We start from the raw sequence: 17,320 nt of genomic DNA on the forward strand, positions 1-17,320 counted from the left end.
AGCTGTAGAATGTGGCAAACATTTTGTATACTTGTTTAATATATATGCAATTAAAACAGAATGGTAATCCTATCTTATATACCTTAAAATATAACTGTGAGAGTAAAACACATGTGTCAAGCCTTCTTAGTACTACCCAAATTATGACATCAAAAATGCTAGATGCAATTACAAACAGTGGATAATCCTTCCACAACACAAGAAATTTTGATAATGGTTTCCCAAAGTTGAAAAGTAAATCTGATAATGATTCTTTTAAATCTAAGTGAACATTAGTTCTTAAATTACATTCCTTTAAAAAAGAAAAAGAAAAACCCACAAAATGTCCCACCTTCATGTTCATCCTCCTCCTTTGGTGTCTGTTCCAGTAATGTGTCCAAGGCTCGGGTGTAATCTTTCATTACCCAATAGGCTAGACTACGCAGGAAAGGATCAGGATGTAATCTTTTGCAACTGAACCCTGAGCCATCCTTTTGGCAACCCAAAATCTTCTGATTTAGGATGGATATGTAAGTGGATGAAGTCTCAAATTCAGATTCATATAAACGGGCAATAACCATGGCTAGCTGAATATCTTCCATTTTTTCAAGACATACCTGCAAATTTAAATATTAAAAAATACTTATCTTACTTAATGATAATTATTTGGAGACATGAAGTATCCCAGCAATACCCTGAAATTATCTACCATTTATATTCTTATGGTGGGGAGGCGGGTCCAAAGGTTGACACAGTGAAGGGTAGTTAAATGACTGATGGGAAATTAAGGAATAGCAATAAGAGTAAGAAACTAGAACTTAGTAGCTTCAATCCTAGAAAGATCACTTATAAAATAAGCATCAAACAAAATATATTAGTATCATCTCAGACTTAGGTCGATTTAAATTAAGAACATTCATTTTTAAATTAGATAACACTTATGACATTTGAATTTGTACAAGTTCCCCTTAATTTCCAACTATACTTCCATTTAAACATAAGTAATAATATTTTAAAAAGACCTTGTATTTACATAGCGAATAACAAGAAATAAAGCCACATATTGTATTCATACTCTCTGGGAGCCTATATTCTAATATAACTGCTAATCTTGAGAATTTGAGGTCACTCAGGCAATATGAGCATCTCTCAGTATATCAACATTTCTCATCACTTGAGTATCTTCTAAGCTGAACTCCCCACTTTAAAATTATAAGCATTTGTTATTTAAAAAAATTCATATGCCTGGGATAATTGTGAAAAAATTACTATCTCTAAATTTAAAGTACTTTCACTTAGTTGGATATTTCCTATTTTTAAATCATATACTATTTCCAATTCTATTATTCCTTCACCTGTTTATATTGTTTATAATGATAGTAAGTAACCTAAGAGGAAGATATCATAAGTAAACAGAAACATCTGTAACTACTCTCATAATCACCTGCCAGGATGATATATCAAAAAGTACAAAGTTTTATTTCCTCACATTCATTTTCCAATATCTAAGATAAAATATATTACAAAACAGTACAAACTGCAAATTCAGTTCCTTATCTATGAATTTCATTTAGAAGAAAAAGAATATAACGTTTTCTGCCTTTCTGCACAGGATAAGGAGGTTGTGACCTGTGTACTTTAAATAATCCAGAATCATAAGATGATCAGGAAGAAATTCATAAACCATTTCTCAACTTTTTTTCATACATTTTACATATTATCTTGAAATGCAATGTGCCATATATGAAATTTTCATTTGTTTCTCCCTTGAATTTATTTATGTTTTCATTTACCACAACACCATTATTTTAAGTTCAGCAACCTCTGTAGTTATTCTCTGTCTTTACATATGACAAAAAATTACAATCTCCTCTATGACCTTTACAGGTTTTCAATTGCCTTACAAGTATTTTATAGATTGTTTTCTTATTTATACCTCTATGGCATCTTTCAATGAACCAGCTAGCAAGAAAAAAGCAGCAGATTGTTCAAAGCGTTGTTTTCCAAGTAAAGAAAAAGCATTTTTCAAAGCAGCTTTACGCCACCTATCTTCATTAAAATTGTGGCTGAAAAATGTTGTCATTTTTTCATCATGCTGTGACCTGGAAACCCAAGCACAAACATCAGTGGTTAAACCAAATTTAAAGTATTTTTAATTCTTCACAGAATGCATAAAAATAAAAAAACTCAAATATACATCTAAAAGAAAAACAATAACTTCAGTTGACAGGTATTTGTTATCAAGTTAGTTATCCTTACTTCTTCTAATAAAAAAAAAAGCTTATAATGCCTTATGTATACACAAATAGGAAGTAAGAGTATTTTTTACTTCCCAGAGTGCTTTCATCAACTTTTTAACAATGTCCCACCCTTTAGATTAAGTTGAAAAGATATTTTAACCATTTTTTGCAGATAAAGGAACCGAGTCACAAAGGAATAAGTTGATTTGACCAAGTTCATACACCTTATTATTTTCAAAAGCATTAGATTTCTGATCCGCAGCACAATCTTCACTTCATTAAATCATGTTAAATGTTGAGGCAACTTACCTAAACAGACCCCATACTACTGCTTTCTTCTTCATTGAAAGGTAGAATAATGCAGCATCTAAGGCATCATTGTTCCTTTGAAAAGAAGCTTTGGCAACCTAAATGACAAAGAAATTATTAAATTAACTATTTGACAAAAGAATTACAATCAATTAATCAACAATTAATGCTTTCTATGGCTAATAGAAACTATGCAGACAAGAAAAGTTGATTCTGCTCCACAATCTCCAGTAGCTTATAATACATGCTCCTGGAGACAATCATTTATTTGCTTGCCAATAATTACAATAAAAATAATAATTATAGCTAGCATTTACTGTTTACCATGTAGTAAGTACCTTTCATTTATCTTACTGAATCACAAGCCATGAGGTGATTGAGACAGAGAGGTTAAGTGAATTGCCTAAGGTCACACAGTAAGGGATAGAAAAGGTATTAGAATGTAGATAGTAGTAATAAAACTAACACAGGAAACAACAAAGAAGGCTGAATATTCAATAGATGAGATATTTTTCTCAAAAATTCAACATTCAATAAATAACATATTACTTAATGTTTAATAAAAGTTAAAATGCTGGCTGGGCGTGGTGGCTCACTCCTGTAATCCTAGCACTCTGGGAGGCTGAGGCGGGAGGATAGCTCAAGGTCTGGAGTTCAAAACCAGCCTGAGCAAGAGCAAGACCCCGTCTCTACTAAAAATAGAAATAAATTAATTGGCCAACTAAAAAAAAAAAAAAAAATATATATATATATAAAATTAGCCGGGCATGGTGGCGGATGCCTGTAGTCCCAGCTACAGGGGAGGCTGAGGCAGGAGGATTGCTTGAGCCCAGGAGTCTGCGGTTGCTGTGAGCTAGGCTGACGCCACAGCACTCTAGCCTGGGCAAGAGAGTAAGACACTTTTGTCTCAAAAAAGAAAAAAGAAAAAAAAGCTAATATCTATGGTATATGTGATTTCATAATTGAAGGCTCTCTCAACTAATACTGATATAGACATCTGTGAATAAATATCAACTATACACATATATATGTAAATATACATTTTTAAAACAGACAAAATACAGACAAAAATAACTGTTCCAGTATTTTTTAAACATATATTTTTAAAAACATACTTTTCTGGTATTTTTCAATCAAGCTTTTGACAATTATAAAGGATTGACACATTCTTTCTGGCATATAATTAAACAAAGTTCTTGAAGCTTCTTTATTTTGAAGGGCCTACAAATTTTAGTTCTTTTGTTAGTAGTTCCATGAGAAAACATTTTAATAAGTACATAATTCTCCATGTATAATAACTGATAACATCCTTTGAGCCATATAACCAAAGTTGCTGAATTTATACAGAGCCAATCAACTTTGTGTAAACTTAAAAACTATTAAGCCAGTACTATCATTGTATGTAATTATGTTGTTCGTAACACAGCAGCATATAGACCAGGGGTCCTCAAACTTTTTAAACAGGGGGCCAGTTCACTGTCCCTCAGACCACTGGAGAGTGCGCACTGTGGGCCCGGGACAAGTCGGCTGCTAAGCAGGACAGGCAGTGGCGGCAAAAACACCCAGAGGCCCGCATACCGTAGTTTGAGGACGCCTGATATAGACTATATTTTATTTTTCAAAGATGCTGAGGTAGTCCCTGCAAATCACTAAGTTGAGAGGCATAACAATTTAAAAAAAGTGGATATTTTATTAGCTGACACTGACTAATGGCAAAGCAGGAAGCTACTGAGGTGTGGAAGAAAGGGGAAAAGATACCTAAAATTGCATCATGGAAATGCTTTACTTGCAATACTCTTTTATTTCCATTTCCCCACCCTTTTTTTATTATTTCCTCTGCCCTCCATCATTTAACTTAGTGTTTCAAGTGTCAATCATTTTTAGAGGATTTTTTAATTCATATTAAGCTAAGGATTTATTATATTTCAAGGCAAAAGTGTACATATCCCTTTGATTTACATTTAAGAAATAAATTACCTGTGGAAATAAATCATGTGTTTCTATCACAAATAATCAATTATAATGACAAAACACATGTTGACAAGAAAGTAAAGAGATCTTTGTAACATAGAGCAGAAACATTTCTGATAAAATGTGTCTTCTTTTTTCCTACTGCTTTGGGGATATAAAAAAAATTAATGTAGATACTGTACTATTTATATACCATAACAATTAACTTTCCCTATACCAGAAACCACATTTCTTAGTTGATATGGGAATTCTTTCTTACATTTGTGCCTATTTTGAGAACAGAAATGCTTACATCCTGTTGGCTGCCTTACATGTAGCAGAAAAATAACACTTTTATACTCATATTTCAAAGTGTGATCTATGAACCAGGTACAGCAGAATCATAGGATGCTAATAAAGATGAAGAAGCCTCAGCCCTACTACCAACCTAAGAAATTAAAATCTCTAAGCAGGGATGGGGAATATGCATTTCAAGTAACTTTGCCAGGTGATTCTTCTGACACTAAAATTGAGGAACTACTACGGTAGAAGAATAACATAGGAAAGGTCTCTGCATCCTTGGGAGAAATAGATGCATGCTTCACAAATACAGTACCACTGACTGTACTCCAGGAAATTTCAATGGACTAAAAGTAAAATATGAATGAGAATTCTATTTTCCTCACCCTGATAGAAATGGCACAGATTAAACCTAACACTTATTAATATAAATGACTGGAATCTGAACTGGTTCCCTAACCTCTCTGAGTCTTAGTTCCACCATGTGTAAGTAAGATGGAGATGATAACACGTGGTTGTAAATATTATATGAAATTATTTATGAAAAGCAATTGCCACCAAACCTGATACACAGTAAGTGCTCAGTAAACAGCAACACTGAAAGAACTTTCAGTTTCCACTAACATACAAAATTGAAAATTTTTTCTAAAAGGAATCTATCAGAAAGAAATTTATAGCATATTTCACTTGCTGCCACAGATATATTCTTCAAGTACACACAAATCAAAGCAATATGTAAGTAATTAGTTTTAAAATAAAACTGATTTCCTCTCCCCCTGTAAAAAAAAAACCTTTTTATTGAATGATATTGAAAGTATGCAAAGGAAATTTGCCACTTATTAAACTAGTAATGTAGAGAATCCTTTATATATAAATAGAATAATTTTTCTATGTAATGCAAATAATGAATGAGAACTTAAGTTTACGTCTAAATTTAGATTTTTGTATTTTCTTAAAGTAGGACACTCCTTTATATAAAAAGAATGATTTTTCTATGTAATGTAAATAATGAATGAGAACTTAAGTTTACTTCTAAATTTAGATTTTTGTATTTTCTTAAAGTAGGACATGCCTTTATATAAAAAGAATTATTTTTCTATGTAATGTAAATAATGAATGAGAACTTAAGTTTACTTCTAAATTTAGATTTTTTATTTTCTTAAAGTAGGACACACTTCAAATAGTAACAGATAATATTGCTATTCCATAGCTATATTATAAATTCAGTCTATATAGCAATAAACAATTGATATCATAGTGCATGAACATTTTATAAAGGTCAAGTTTTTGGAATCTCAAAAAAATTTATTAAAAAAATTCTCTCCAGTAGAAGAGGAAGATTAAACAATAAAAAAAAAAAAAAAAAAAATTCTTAATTTCTCAAGATATACAAACCTATTCTCCACTACAGGTTTTCTGGAAGATAATAACTTCTTTGAAGAAAAGACCTTTTTTAAAATATAACTTCAAAATCCAAAGAAGAAAAGTTACCTTTTCAATGCATCTTCGCAGTGTGTTAATATTCCTTACCCACCACCCTATTCCCATAGCTCTTAATTCAGACCACTGAGGGTCCCCTCTCTGAATTGCTGGAATCATATTAATCAGTTCTTCCTCAGCCTCAGAATGAAAAGCCCAGGCAAAATGGCATGTAGAGACACCTAAATTGGAAATACAAAATAATAACCTTTGTAACTATACCAAAAAAAGAACAAAAACAATCTTTCATGCAGTCACGTATTCATTCATTTTGTAAAGAATTTTCAAGCACAAAGAATGAATGAAAGAAAGTTGTCATTATTCAGGATTTTACACTATAAGCTTCTGAATACAAGATCAGTAACAGGACACAAAACCCAAATCTCTTTTTTCCAAATAATATATTCGCTGTTGTTTCCCCCACAAAAATAGAGACGCTAACACTTAATCACTGGAAAGAAAGATATTTGAATACTGAGTGATTCACATGTGCACACCAAATTTATCAAGAGTGAAAATTTTAGTCAAGTTAAAAGCACTTGGCCCACGTGTTTGGGTGTTGATTCCAGTGCCACTTGCTTGAGGACCACATGCTTCCGTATCGCATATTAAAAACTGCCCCATTCTTCTCTCCGCATGGAGCTAAAATCACTTCAAAGCAAGCTCTAAACTTCATGAGAGATCCAGGGAATATCAGTGATAAGTTATAGTCACAAAGTACATTCCTCTGCCTTTAGTGCCTGGGGCTATAAGTAGTTTAAAGCTGCTTAATACTGATGCTATCCTGCAAACCTGTTTTTTGACCCTAGGAGAAGACTGACAAGGATATAGGCTGTGTTTAGAGGCAACAAAATCTTTAGTGACACCATGGGACTTGTGAGTACAAATGGATTTATCAACAGTTTAACTACTGGTAACACTCTACTCCACTTAGAGCAGGTGAAAAAGAAACAAGATGAAAGTGAACCACAGAGAATAGATGGTAATAGACATTGGGAATGCTGGGAAGATCCTGAAAAGTATTGGAAAGAAGCCAGACTAGTCCAAACAACCATGTATTTGAACCCACTTAGGAAATGAAGAAATATCTGAGGTAAATGATAGTCACATTGTAACACAGACTTCTCAATGATATTAAAGTATCAACATTATTATTAATATACATAATTTTTTCACTTTGAACTACTATATAGATTTGATATGTAATTTAAAGCTCTTCTAATAATTATTGCTTCACAATAATTTTTTTAGAAAGTATAGAAGAAAAAACTATCATGATCATTTTGAAGAATAATCTTAAATATTTTCAATTTCCCACTGCTAACGCTTACATACAACTGTGTTTGAAATTGTACCACAACACTAATGCAACAAGTCTTGAGTGCCACTATAAATTTAGGAAAAAAATTGGACAAAATTTAATAACATCAATTTAGTTTTTCATAAAAGGCAGATTTTCTCACTAAATTTCTATCTGATGTAAGAAAAAATTACTACATCAACTAACTGATATTCTGCTTTAGAAACTATCATATAGCAATATAAAAATGTATAATTTTATAATATAAAATTTATAATATAAAAGAACAATATAAGATATATTACTTTCTATACCCTTAAAGTTAATTAAAATTTTGGTCTGATTAAGAATTAACAAAAATGCACACAGGCATATCAGAGGAATTAGGTTCAGAAAACAAGATGAGGAGAGCAGTGAATGTATTTGAAAACATATTAGAAGTGAAAAAAGTTATCAGGGAAGAAAAAGAACAGGGGCACCAACAGGCACTTATTTTTGTTTACCTACCAATGGCAGGCTATTCTTTGCAGTTTATCTCTGCTCTTCTTAGCTTTTCTATCTAGGTACTGGCTACTTAACTTTTTCCCTGAAAATTGCTCCCAGGACCATCACCTATAACACCAGTCACTTCTCATCTCCAATGTTTTAACTGTAGTCAAAGGGAAAATGGAATTTGACAAAACTTTAGAAATTTGAAGTGTTTTAGATTTCCCCTAGGCAATGTACAAAATTGTCTTTAATTGATTCTGTACCACTTAACCATTATTTAAAACTAAAATTTAAAAGAACACCAAGATACCATTTTTCAAACCTATCCAAATAGCATAGATTGTTTAAAATGACTATCAAATGTTGGCAGTGGGTTGAGTTTTGGCATCATCAAATTTCTGGGAATGTAAACGAGCACAGTCTTTCTAAAGAGAATTTTGGCAATGCTCATCAAGAGTGAAGAATTTTTATGCCTTTTGACTCAGCAATTCCACTACTAGAAAACCAATATGAGGAAATAATCAGAAATATACATAAATATTTATGTGCAAGGTTATAAGGCTATTCATTCAAATGGGAAAAAAACAGCAAAATCTAAATGTTTCAAAAATAAAGGGTTGGGTAGATGAAATATAGTTTAGACTCATAAAAGAATATTAGATAGCTATTTAAAATCATGTTTTCAAAGAACATTAAAGAGTAAGTGCCATGGATAACAGTAACAGTCCATCAAGCCTGGTATTCTAGGTCCTGCAATACTAATGTACATATTATGGAGCTGTGTCCCGGATGCTGGTTTTGAAAGAAATATAGTCTAATGAAATGGGCACTGAACTGGGATTCTAATTCCAACTCTACTAATAAATAGTCCTATATCCTGGGCAGGTCACTTTAAATTCTATAGCTTCAATTTTTTAATATATAAGTAAGGCGGCTGATATAAATCATTATGTCTCAATCAAAGTGTGGCAGTATGCTAGAAGTATGCAAATCCACTGTATCAATATGGCAGATCTTTCTGAAACATTAACTTTACTTGTTGGTAAAATTACTACAACATATTGCTTATATTAAAATAAATACAAATAACATGTAGAGCACAATTTGCATAATTTTTAAAGAAAAGGCATCAGAAAGAAATTCAGGGCTACTTTGTAGAGGGCCGCTGTGGGCTACGACCTCAGGTACACCATGTTTACTCCCTAAACTACTATAACTTTAATGAATAAAGTCTAAGAAATTGAGTCAAATGAGCAAAAGTCGCAGAACAGAGCTGAAGGACACACAGAAGAATGCTAAGTGAATACTATGTGACAGGAATATCTTAAAGCCAGGGATAGGTATGCATATAATGACTCACCTAATGCTTACACACAGACAAGAATACACCCACCACTTCAATACTAAGTAAAAGTTGTGCACAGGTTCAAACAATGAGTGGAATACCTTGATGAAGTAGCTGCACTCGGTATAAAGGAGGCAGTGAAGTCAAAAGGCATGTATGCAGGCGCATAGCTAACAAGTATCTCAAACCACACTCATCTAAGGTGTCTCTTCCTGTAATTTAAACAGAAAGTATGTTTAAGGAAAAAAGAATATAAGAGGCTACAAACCAATAAGTTATAAAATAAACATTAAACTTAGTAATGATAATTTACATAAAATATATAAGCTATTTTTCAGTGTATTCCTTCCTGAACAGTTTAATACCTTTACCAAAAAAATCGTATCTTTCCAAAAAAAAAAATAAATGTGAATACTAAAAATCCTAAATGAAAAATAATTTGGGAAAATACAATTACCTATTAGAACAGATGATAATAGCATTTATATTTACTCACGATAAATAAAAGGAAAGAAATCTTGAAATCCAATAAAAAGTATATTAACTAGACTGAGTTAGATATGATTTTTAAAAATATTTCCTACAAGAATTCAGATGAGATTTAAAGACAGGAATTATACAACTAATGTGAAATTATTCGTTACATAATTAAACAGTAACAATTTCTACGCTGGTTAGCTATACCATCAAAGATTTAAAATTTGATTCCCCAGGCTAGTTAGTATTAGAAGGTTAAGTTAAACCTTAACCTTGATTCCACAAATTTACTTACACAAATTTGATTCCACTTAGCTGAAAGTGGAACAAAGATATGAAAGCATGGCAAGTTTAATCAAACCTACTGTCATTGCTGGATAAAAGCAATGCAAAAGTATTGACAGCACCCAGCCCAATAAGCAACACTTGGGAAGTATCCAAAGACTGCAGAATCAAATAATATTTTCCATAAGGAAATACATTTTGTGAAATTGCCAAAGTTCAAGTCCCCATTCCATTTCTCATTACCTATCTCCATTCATCCATGTATTCATTCAACAAATTAAGCATCTACTACATATGAGGCACATGTTAGGTACTGGGGATTTAGCAATGAATAAAGTCAAGTCTCACTCTCATGGACATTATTACATTTTAGGAGGCAGAGACAACAATAAACAAGTAAATTATATGTGGAAAATAATGCTATGGAGGAAAATAAAGCAGGATTGACAACTGGGCAGTGCTGGATTAAGAGGATTCTATTTTATATAGTAAGGATGGGAAGAACTCTCCAATAAGATGACATGTCAGCAGAAATCTGAGGAGGTAAGTGAAAAGTGAATGAGCCATGCATAAATTGGAAGAAGAGCATTGTAGTAGAGCAGAAATGAGTACAGATCATGTGGGGCCTTTTAGACCACTGTTAAGGATCTTGATTTTTATTCTAAAGTGAGATGGGAAACCACTGGTGTATGTTGAACAGAGGAGAAATTTAATGTGATTTTATATGAAAAGAATCACTGCCTCCTAAATGAAGGACAGACTGAGGTATCAAGATGAAGCAGTTAGGAGATGACAGTGACTTGTACCAGAGTATTAATCACAGAGGTGAAGAGAATTGATTGGATTCTGGATATAATAGAACTGATGGCATTTGCCAATGGACGAAACATTAGGGTATGAGAGAAAGCAGAGTCAAGAATGATTATAAGTCGTCTCACTTGAACAAATGGAAGAATTCATTTACCGTGTTTCCCCGAAAATAAGACAGGGTCTTATATTTATTTTTCTTCAAGAAGACACCCTAGGGCTTATTTTCAGGAGATGTGTTATTTTTTTAAGTACAGTACAACAATCTACATTTATTCAAATATAGTTAAGTCATCTTCTGGAACATCATCATAACTCTCTAAACTCTGAATTCCATCCTGAATTTCTTGCGACTCTATTTCCTTTATAACCATTGGCCCCAATCTCTCATGTCGAGCAATAGAGCTCTCATGGGGCAGATGAGAAGGGCTACTTATCTTCTTTACCACTCTGTACCGCTCCAAGATGATATGCATGGGTTGTGCAGATACGCTGCATAGCCACACCCATCACTAGGTCTTATTTTTGGGTAGGGCTTATATTGAGCAAATGCTTAGAAATACTACTAGGGCTTATTTTGTGGGTAGGTCTTATTTTCAGGGAAACACGGTACCTACATTCCATTTACTGAGATGTGCAACTGATTTACTCTGAGCTTCAGTTTCGCACCTGTAAAATGGAGACATTCCTTGCCTTATTACCTCATGAATGTCCAATTTGACCAGGGTAAGCTTCTATATTGCTTAGCCAACAATATAGTTTTGTATCAGAAAGTATAAACTCTTTTTCATGAATTATGGTATGCCTACTTTCTTAATGTCCCAGAGTAAAAACTAATATATACTAAGTATGCAACAAAAGCTTAAGGCTATTCTAGGGGGAAAAAAAGTCTCGCTCTACTGCACACGATTTCGTAATGACTAAGTCTGTTTTTTTTTTCTCTCAATTAACAGTTAGAAAATAGGTCACAGGCAAAAACTCTCTAAGGTCCCTAGTTATTTTAATCTGCAAAACAGAAAAACTTTGGATATATTATAAAGATGTAAACCTATATGAATAGATATTTTTCAGCTGGCTTTGGGGAACAGTCTTTTTTCCCAAAATCTTATGAAATAATTTAAAAAGCAGAGGCTTACAGACAACACTGTATCACATATGAACCCAGTTCTGCCACTTAATGCATATGTGATCTTCAAAGAGTTGCTTAATTTCCTAAAGATCAGAGTCTTCATCTATAAAATTAAATATAATAGCAGCTACCTACTAGAAGATTGCTGTGATAATTAAACATGATAAAGTACATCAAGTGCCTGGCACATAGCAATTCTTCACTCCTCCACAATATTTATCGAATGAATGAATGATCAATAATTTTCCATTTCCTTTACTCATGCCATCATATACAATCAATACCTTCAACTATCTGCATAAAAGAGAATGGAAACTACTTTCAGGAGGCAGCCCCAAATTTTCTAGTTACAGAATAAATTATGAGTTATGCCAAATTCATTCCGTAACTAGAAAATGTCAAGACATATATGACATTAGATATATGGAAACCTTTTTCTCAAGAGACTTTTTGGAGAAAATTAGTTAACTGTAAAAAGTTATTTATGACTAGAAATGGGATCATGAACAAGGTGAGCCTATAATGTCCCTATAAGACTCATGATTCTATAGTAAAATTAACAAATTGGCCATTATTATCAAAGAAAAAAATAAAACCATGGGGATCAATCTGTTTGAAAAAACAAGAGACTATATATCCCAAATCATACAAAGGTTTCAGTGTAAAAACACAGGTGAGAATGCACAAAGAGATCACAAATCCATGAAATCATATGTCTTCCTCAACTGTCTTTTCTTTTTCACCTAAGCATATTACGTAACAGTAATTATCTCTTAGGGAGGTCTTCTCCCTGCAGAGTCTGAATGTAAGACTGCAATTCAATAAGCAAGTCATCATACAGATAATACAAAATAATCATTAATTTCAATTAATAATTTTATAAATTTTTAGTGAGAATATTTACCTGAGTAACTCTTATCTCTGTTTTCATCAAGCTCTGTACTGGTGGTAGCCACTGTATCAGCCAAAGCTACAAGGAACATCTGCTCTAAACGGGTAAGGCCTGGTAGACTTGAGTGCATAAGATGACTTGAAAGTACCCTAGCATGTTCTTGGCCAAAGTAAGCTGGTCCATACTGAGAAAGATTTATTACTTTTGATTTGTGTTCTCTCTTTTCTGGCTCTAAATCGATATCATCTGTTGTTATATCCTGGATTTGAAACAGCTCTGAATATTGATCCTCTGGTTGACTTTCAGGATGATCATCATAGCTTTGTGGTATTTTTGTACTTTCTTCTGAAATTCTGTAGGATGTATCCTGATCTGCAGCAAGCAAGGCATATAGTGGTAGTGGAGGGATAGAATCTATCTCAGTATAATCTCGAGTGCCGTCTTTTCCTATGGTGACTGTATCCTTTGCTGTACTGCCACTTACACTAATGGTTCGAGAAAGATGTCGCTTACTTCCTTCTCCAGCATCAGCATCTCTAACTATTGCAACTTCACCTGCAATACATTTTACTAAATGAGAGAGAATGGCTTTAGCCCTTCGAACCTTCCCTAAATCCATCAATTCTAACAGTTGAGTTGGATGATACTGTGGAAGAGTAGGGGAAAGTACATGTGCGGCCTCAAATAAGCCACCATCTTGAACTACAGTTGGTGAACAAAAAATATCATCAGCAATAGCTGTTCCTTCAACAATACTTTTTCTTGCTAGCATGTTAGATTTAAAGGCCGAATGATCTTGTATTGCTGCCTCTTCTGCATCAGGACTATCACTTTCAGGGTCTCCAAATTTCACAGCATGCTTCCACTGTGCATATACATGCATTTCGCAGTCCATTCCTACCACCAGTATTCCATCTCTCACCCAAGAGAGAGAAACAGGCAGTGAAGGTGTACCATCAACAGAAGACACCAGGTCTATGGATCTAAGAAGAACCCATCTTGACCTAACTCCTTGCTTGATACTACCACCTAGTGGTAAAGTAATAACAGCTACTCCATCCTTACTGTTCGTTTGCTCAGTCACAATTCCTGAAAGCCTCCCATACATGAAGATATTAGCACCAACCCCCACTGTGAGAATGTGGGAGCCATCTTCTTTTGATACCCAGTCCAAATGTACTAAATGCTTGATATTCGGAATAAGATATCTATCCTTGCTCAAAAGTGCATCTGATTTGCTATATACAAACAGATTACTGTCAACGCTAACCCTTGAATCAAGTACACTCCCAACCTTAACCAAATCATCAAGATGAATTGTTTGTTCTAAAACCCATTCTGATCCTCCTGTAGATTCACATTCAAATATACAAACATGCATGGAAAATTCCTTAGAAACAAAACCATTGTGATGGATTGGTTGCTTATAAGCTACTGCAAGGCGACCTGTGTATGAACAGCTAACAGCAACTGGTCTTCCCACAATGCTCACTGTACTGCTATTATCTTCTCCTTCATCATTCATCAAGGGCCATTTCCTCCAATGATAGATTTCTTTCTCATCACTTTTATTACACTTTGTGTTGGTTTCCATACAACATTTCCAGAAGCGTACTTTATTGTCAGAACAAGCTGTAACCACTAAATAAGGTGCAAGGCACACTGGATAAATTGAAGATGAACTCAGATGCCCTTAAAAGAGAAAAAGCAGGTAGTTATAATAATAAAGCCACAAAATAATATACTAATAATCAAATTTTAGAATGTGATCAAAGCCATTGCGAGCTTCTTTAGAGTAACTATGCAGTCTTCCTCTTAACTAGCATCCTACATGAAATGTCTATTAGCCAAAGTATCTATAGAAGTTTTCAATAGCCATTGGTGAAATCAAAATATGCTATAATCACTTGGTTTGTTTTTAATCATTAAATTTAAATGAGGTAAACATTTAATTAAAGTAAAACTCAAGTCAATCCTTAATCAATAAATGTTTTATCTGCCATAATTTATATATGCCTTCACCATAATATGCCTCCCTACTTTCATACCATATAATTTTCATAACAGATGTTTACATGATCATTATCATTTGCCCTTCAAATGCCCCTAACCTTCCCTCAACTAATCCAGACCCCAGATATACTCCTACCATCACATTTTTTTCAGACAGCAAAACACACCAATAGATTTCACTCTTGTCACCAGCTTTAATTCATCCTTTCTTAAGACTGAACCAGAATCCTTATATTTATTCCTGACTGCCAAAGACTAACTATGCCCATCTATTGTCAACTATAAGATAAGGGGACACAGTGATTAAGATTTGATATCAGAAGACCTATATTCAAGTTTCAGTCCATCAATACCTCATAACAGTGGGGAAGCTACTTAACCATTTCACCCTGTTCCATCTAAATATTATTAATAGGGATCAGTTACTACTTCCCTTAGAATGTTATTATCAAGACATTTGAAAGCATTTTATAAAACCCCTGTAAACTATAATTCATTAACATAAGTTGCAATAAACTTTTCTGAGCATAACACAAACCTTTCAAATATTTTGAAAGATTCAAAAACTGACCAAGATCTGCATCTACCACAACTGTGAATGCAAACCTGCCATAGGGATGAATAAAAGAACACCCATACTCATATAACATTTACCAGTAATTGGAACTGTCTGGAAACTCCAACTTTGGTCCCCTAAAAACACTATTCTAGAAACTCTCCAATTAGAATTCCATAAGTGGCAGGTCATTTTAAATATAGCTGCCAGTCCTACCCTCCAAATTATCTTATCCACTTTGCTAAAGTCAGTATCATACTAGGCCAGCCACACTAGTCTTTTATGCTACATTTTCCCCCAAAGTATGCCAACCCTTGTTCAAAGGTATTTAGTAAAGTAAGATATGATTAGCACAAGTTTCAAATTAAAAAAAAAAAAATAAAGCTTCAGTGATTCACAAATGATACATATTTATTCTTTGAAATTTTACTATCAAGGTATTCCAAAGTGTAGAAAAGACATTTCATATTAAAATATTTACACTATTCTGTCAGGCTGATTACATTTACCAGAGGAAATTATTTCTAACAAAGACATGTTTGTAAACAGATGTTATCATTACCAGAAAATACATCTTTATCTCAATGTCAACATAGCACATACATCAGAAAAGTTCACCTGTTTTATCCACTAAGAGTTCATCCATTTTACCACTCTGAGCTATGACTGACCAGTCTTAAAGTTACCTTACCTGCCGAAGGTGTTGCTCTTATTACTTCAACTGCTCCTGGGAGATCAAGAGGCTGGCTATATACCAGTCTAGAACTCAGAATAAGTTTACTAGCAGTTTGAAGATTGGCAATCGATGAAGAATGTGGCATGGGGCTCACACTAGGAGAGGTTTCTGGAGAAGAGTCTACATTCTTCTGCCCAGGGACCACAAGCAAACTCTCAGATGAAACACCTTCTGAAGCCTTAGCTTTAAAAATAAATTATGAAATAATGAAATGTATTACTATCATCACTATATATATGAGCTAGAATATTATTTTATTGTCACTTAAGAAACATAGGCCTGGTGCAGTAGCTCACACCTGTAATCCTAGCACTCTTGAGAGGCAGAGGTGGGAGGATAGCTTGAGCTCAGGAGTTCAAGACCAGCCTGCGCAAGAGTTAGACCCTATCTCTACTAAAAATAGAAAAAATTAGCCTAGCATGGTGGTGCATGCCTGTAGTCCCAGCTACTTGGGAGGCTGAGGCAGGAGGGTCACATAAGCCCAGGAGTTTGAGGTTGCTGTGAGCTAGGCTGATGCCATGGCACTCTAGCCTGGGCAACAGAGTGAGACCCTGTCTCAAACAAATAAACAAACAAACACATGGCTTCTTAAAAGTACTTTGGAGGTAAGGATACAGAGAAAACTCGTATACACTGTTAGTAGGAGTATAAATTACCACTATGGAAAAACAGGTCTCTCAAAAAACTAAAAAATACCAAACAATCCAGCAATCTCACTACTGGATATTTCTCCAAAGGGAAGGAAATCAGTTTATCAGTATATTAGTATTGCAACACTACTCAAGGAAATCAATCTAAGCATCCATCAATGGATGAATGGATAAAGAAAATGCAGTATATATACACAACAGTTTTACTTTTTATTAGCGTCAACAATTCCACCACAGGAATACTGTCAAGTAAAAACCACAAGACATAAAAGCTATTACAGAAAAAAACCTTAAGTTACGAAGTCCAGTGTTTTCACAAACTTTAAAACATATTACAAGCCTGAGGAATTTGTTAACATGCAAATTCCCAGGCCTAACCTAAGG

General features: G+C 33.8%; 1 protein-coding gene across 4 annotated transcripts in view; it reads right to left on the bottom strand.

Moving 5' to 3' along the window:
• DMXL2 (Dmx like 2) overlaps positions 1–17,320 on the bottom strand; it is a 148,926-nt gene that overhangs the window by 35,650 nt on the left and 95,956 nt on the right. For all 4 annotated transcript variants that reach the window (XM_076004366.1, XM_076004365.1, XM_020285920.2 and 1 more), the window contains exons 17-23: positions 16,242–16,469; positions 12,994–14,673; positions 9,493–9,603; positions 6,270–6,439; positions 2,529–2,626; positions 1,916–2,081; positions 332–596 (exon numbers count right to left, since the gene is read on the bottom strand). In XM_076004366.1, coding sequence (XP_075860481.1) covers positions 332–596; positions 1,916–2,081; positions 2,529–2,626; positions 6,270–6,439; positions 9,493–9,603; positions 12,994–14,673; positions 16,242–16,469 — 2,718 coding nt within the window. The remainder of the gene's footprint in view (positions 1–331; positions 597–1,915; positions 2,082–2,528; positions 2,627–6,269; positions 6,440–9,492; positions 9,604–12,993; positions 14,674–16,241; positions 16,470–17,320) is intronic.

The sequence above is a fragment of the Microcebus murinus genome, chromosome 6 (genome assembly GCF_040939455.1).
Source record: "Microcebus murinus isolate Inina chromosome 6, M.murinus_Inina_mat1.0, whole genome shotgun sequence".
In the NCBI taxonomy this organism is placed as follows: Eukaryota; Metazoa; Chordata; class Mammalia; order Primates; family Cheirogaleidae; genus Microcebus; species Microcebus murinus.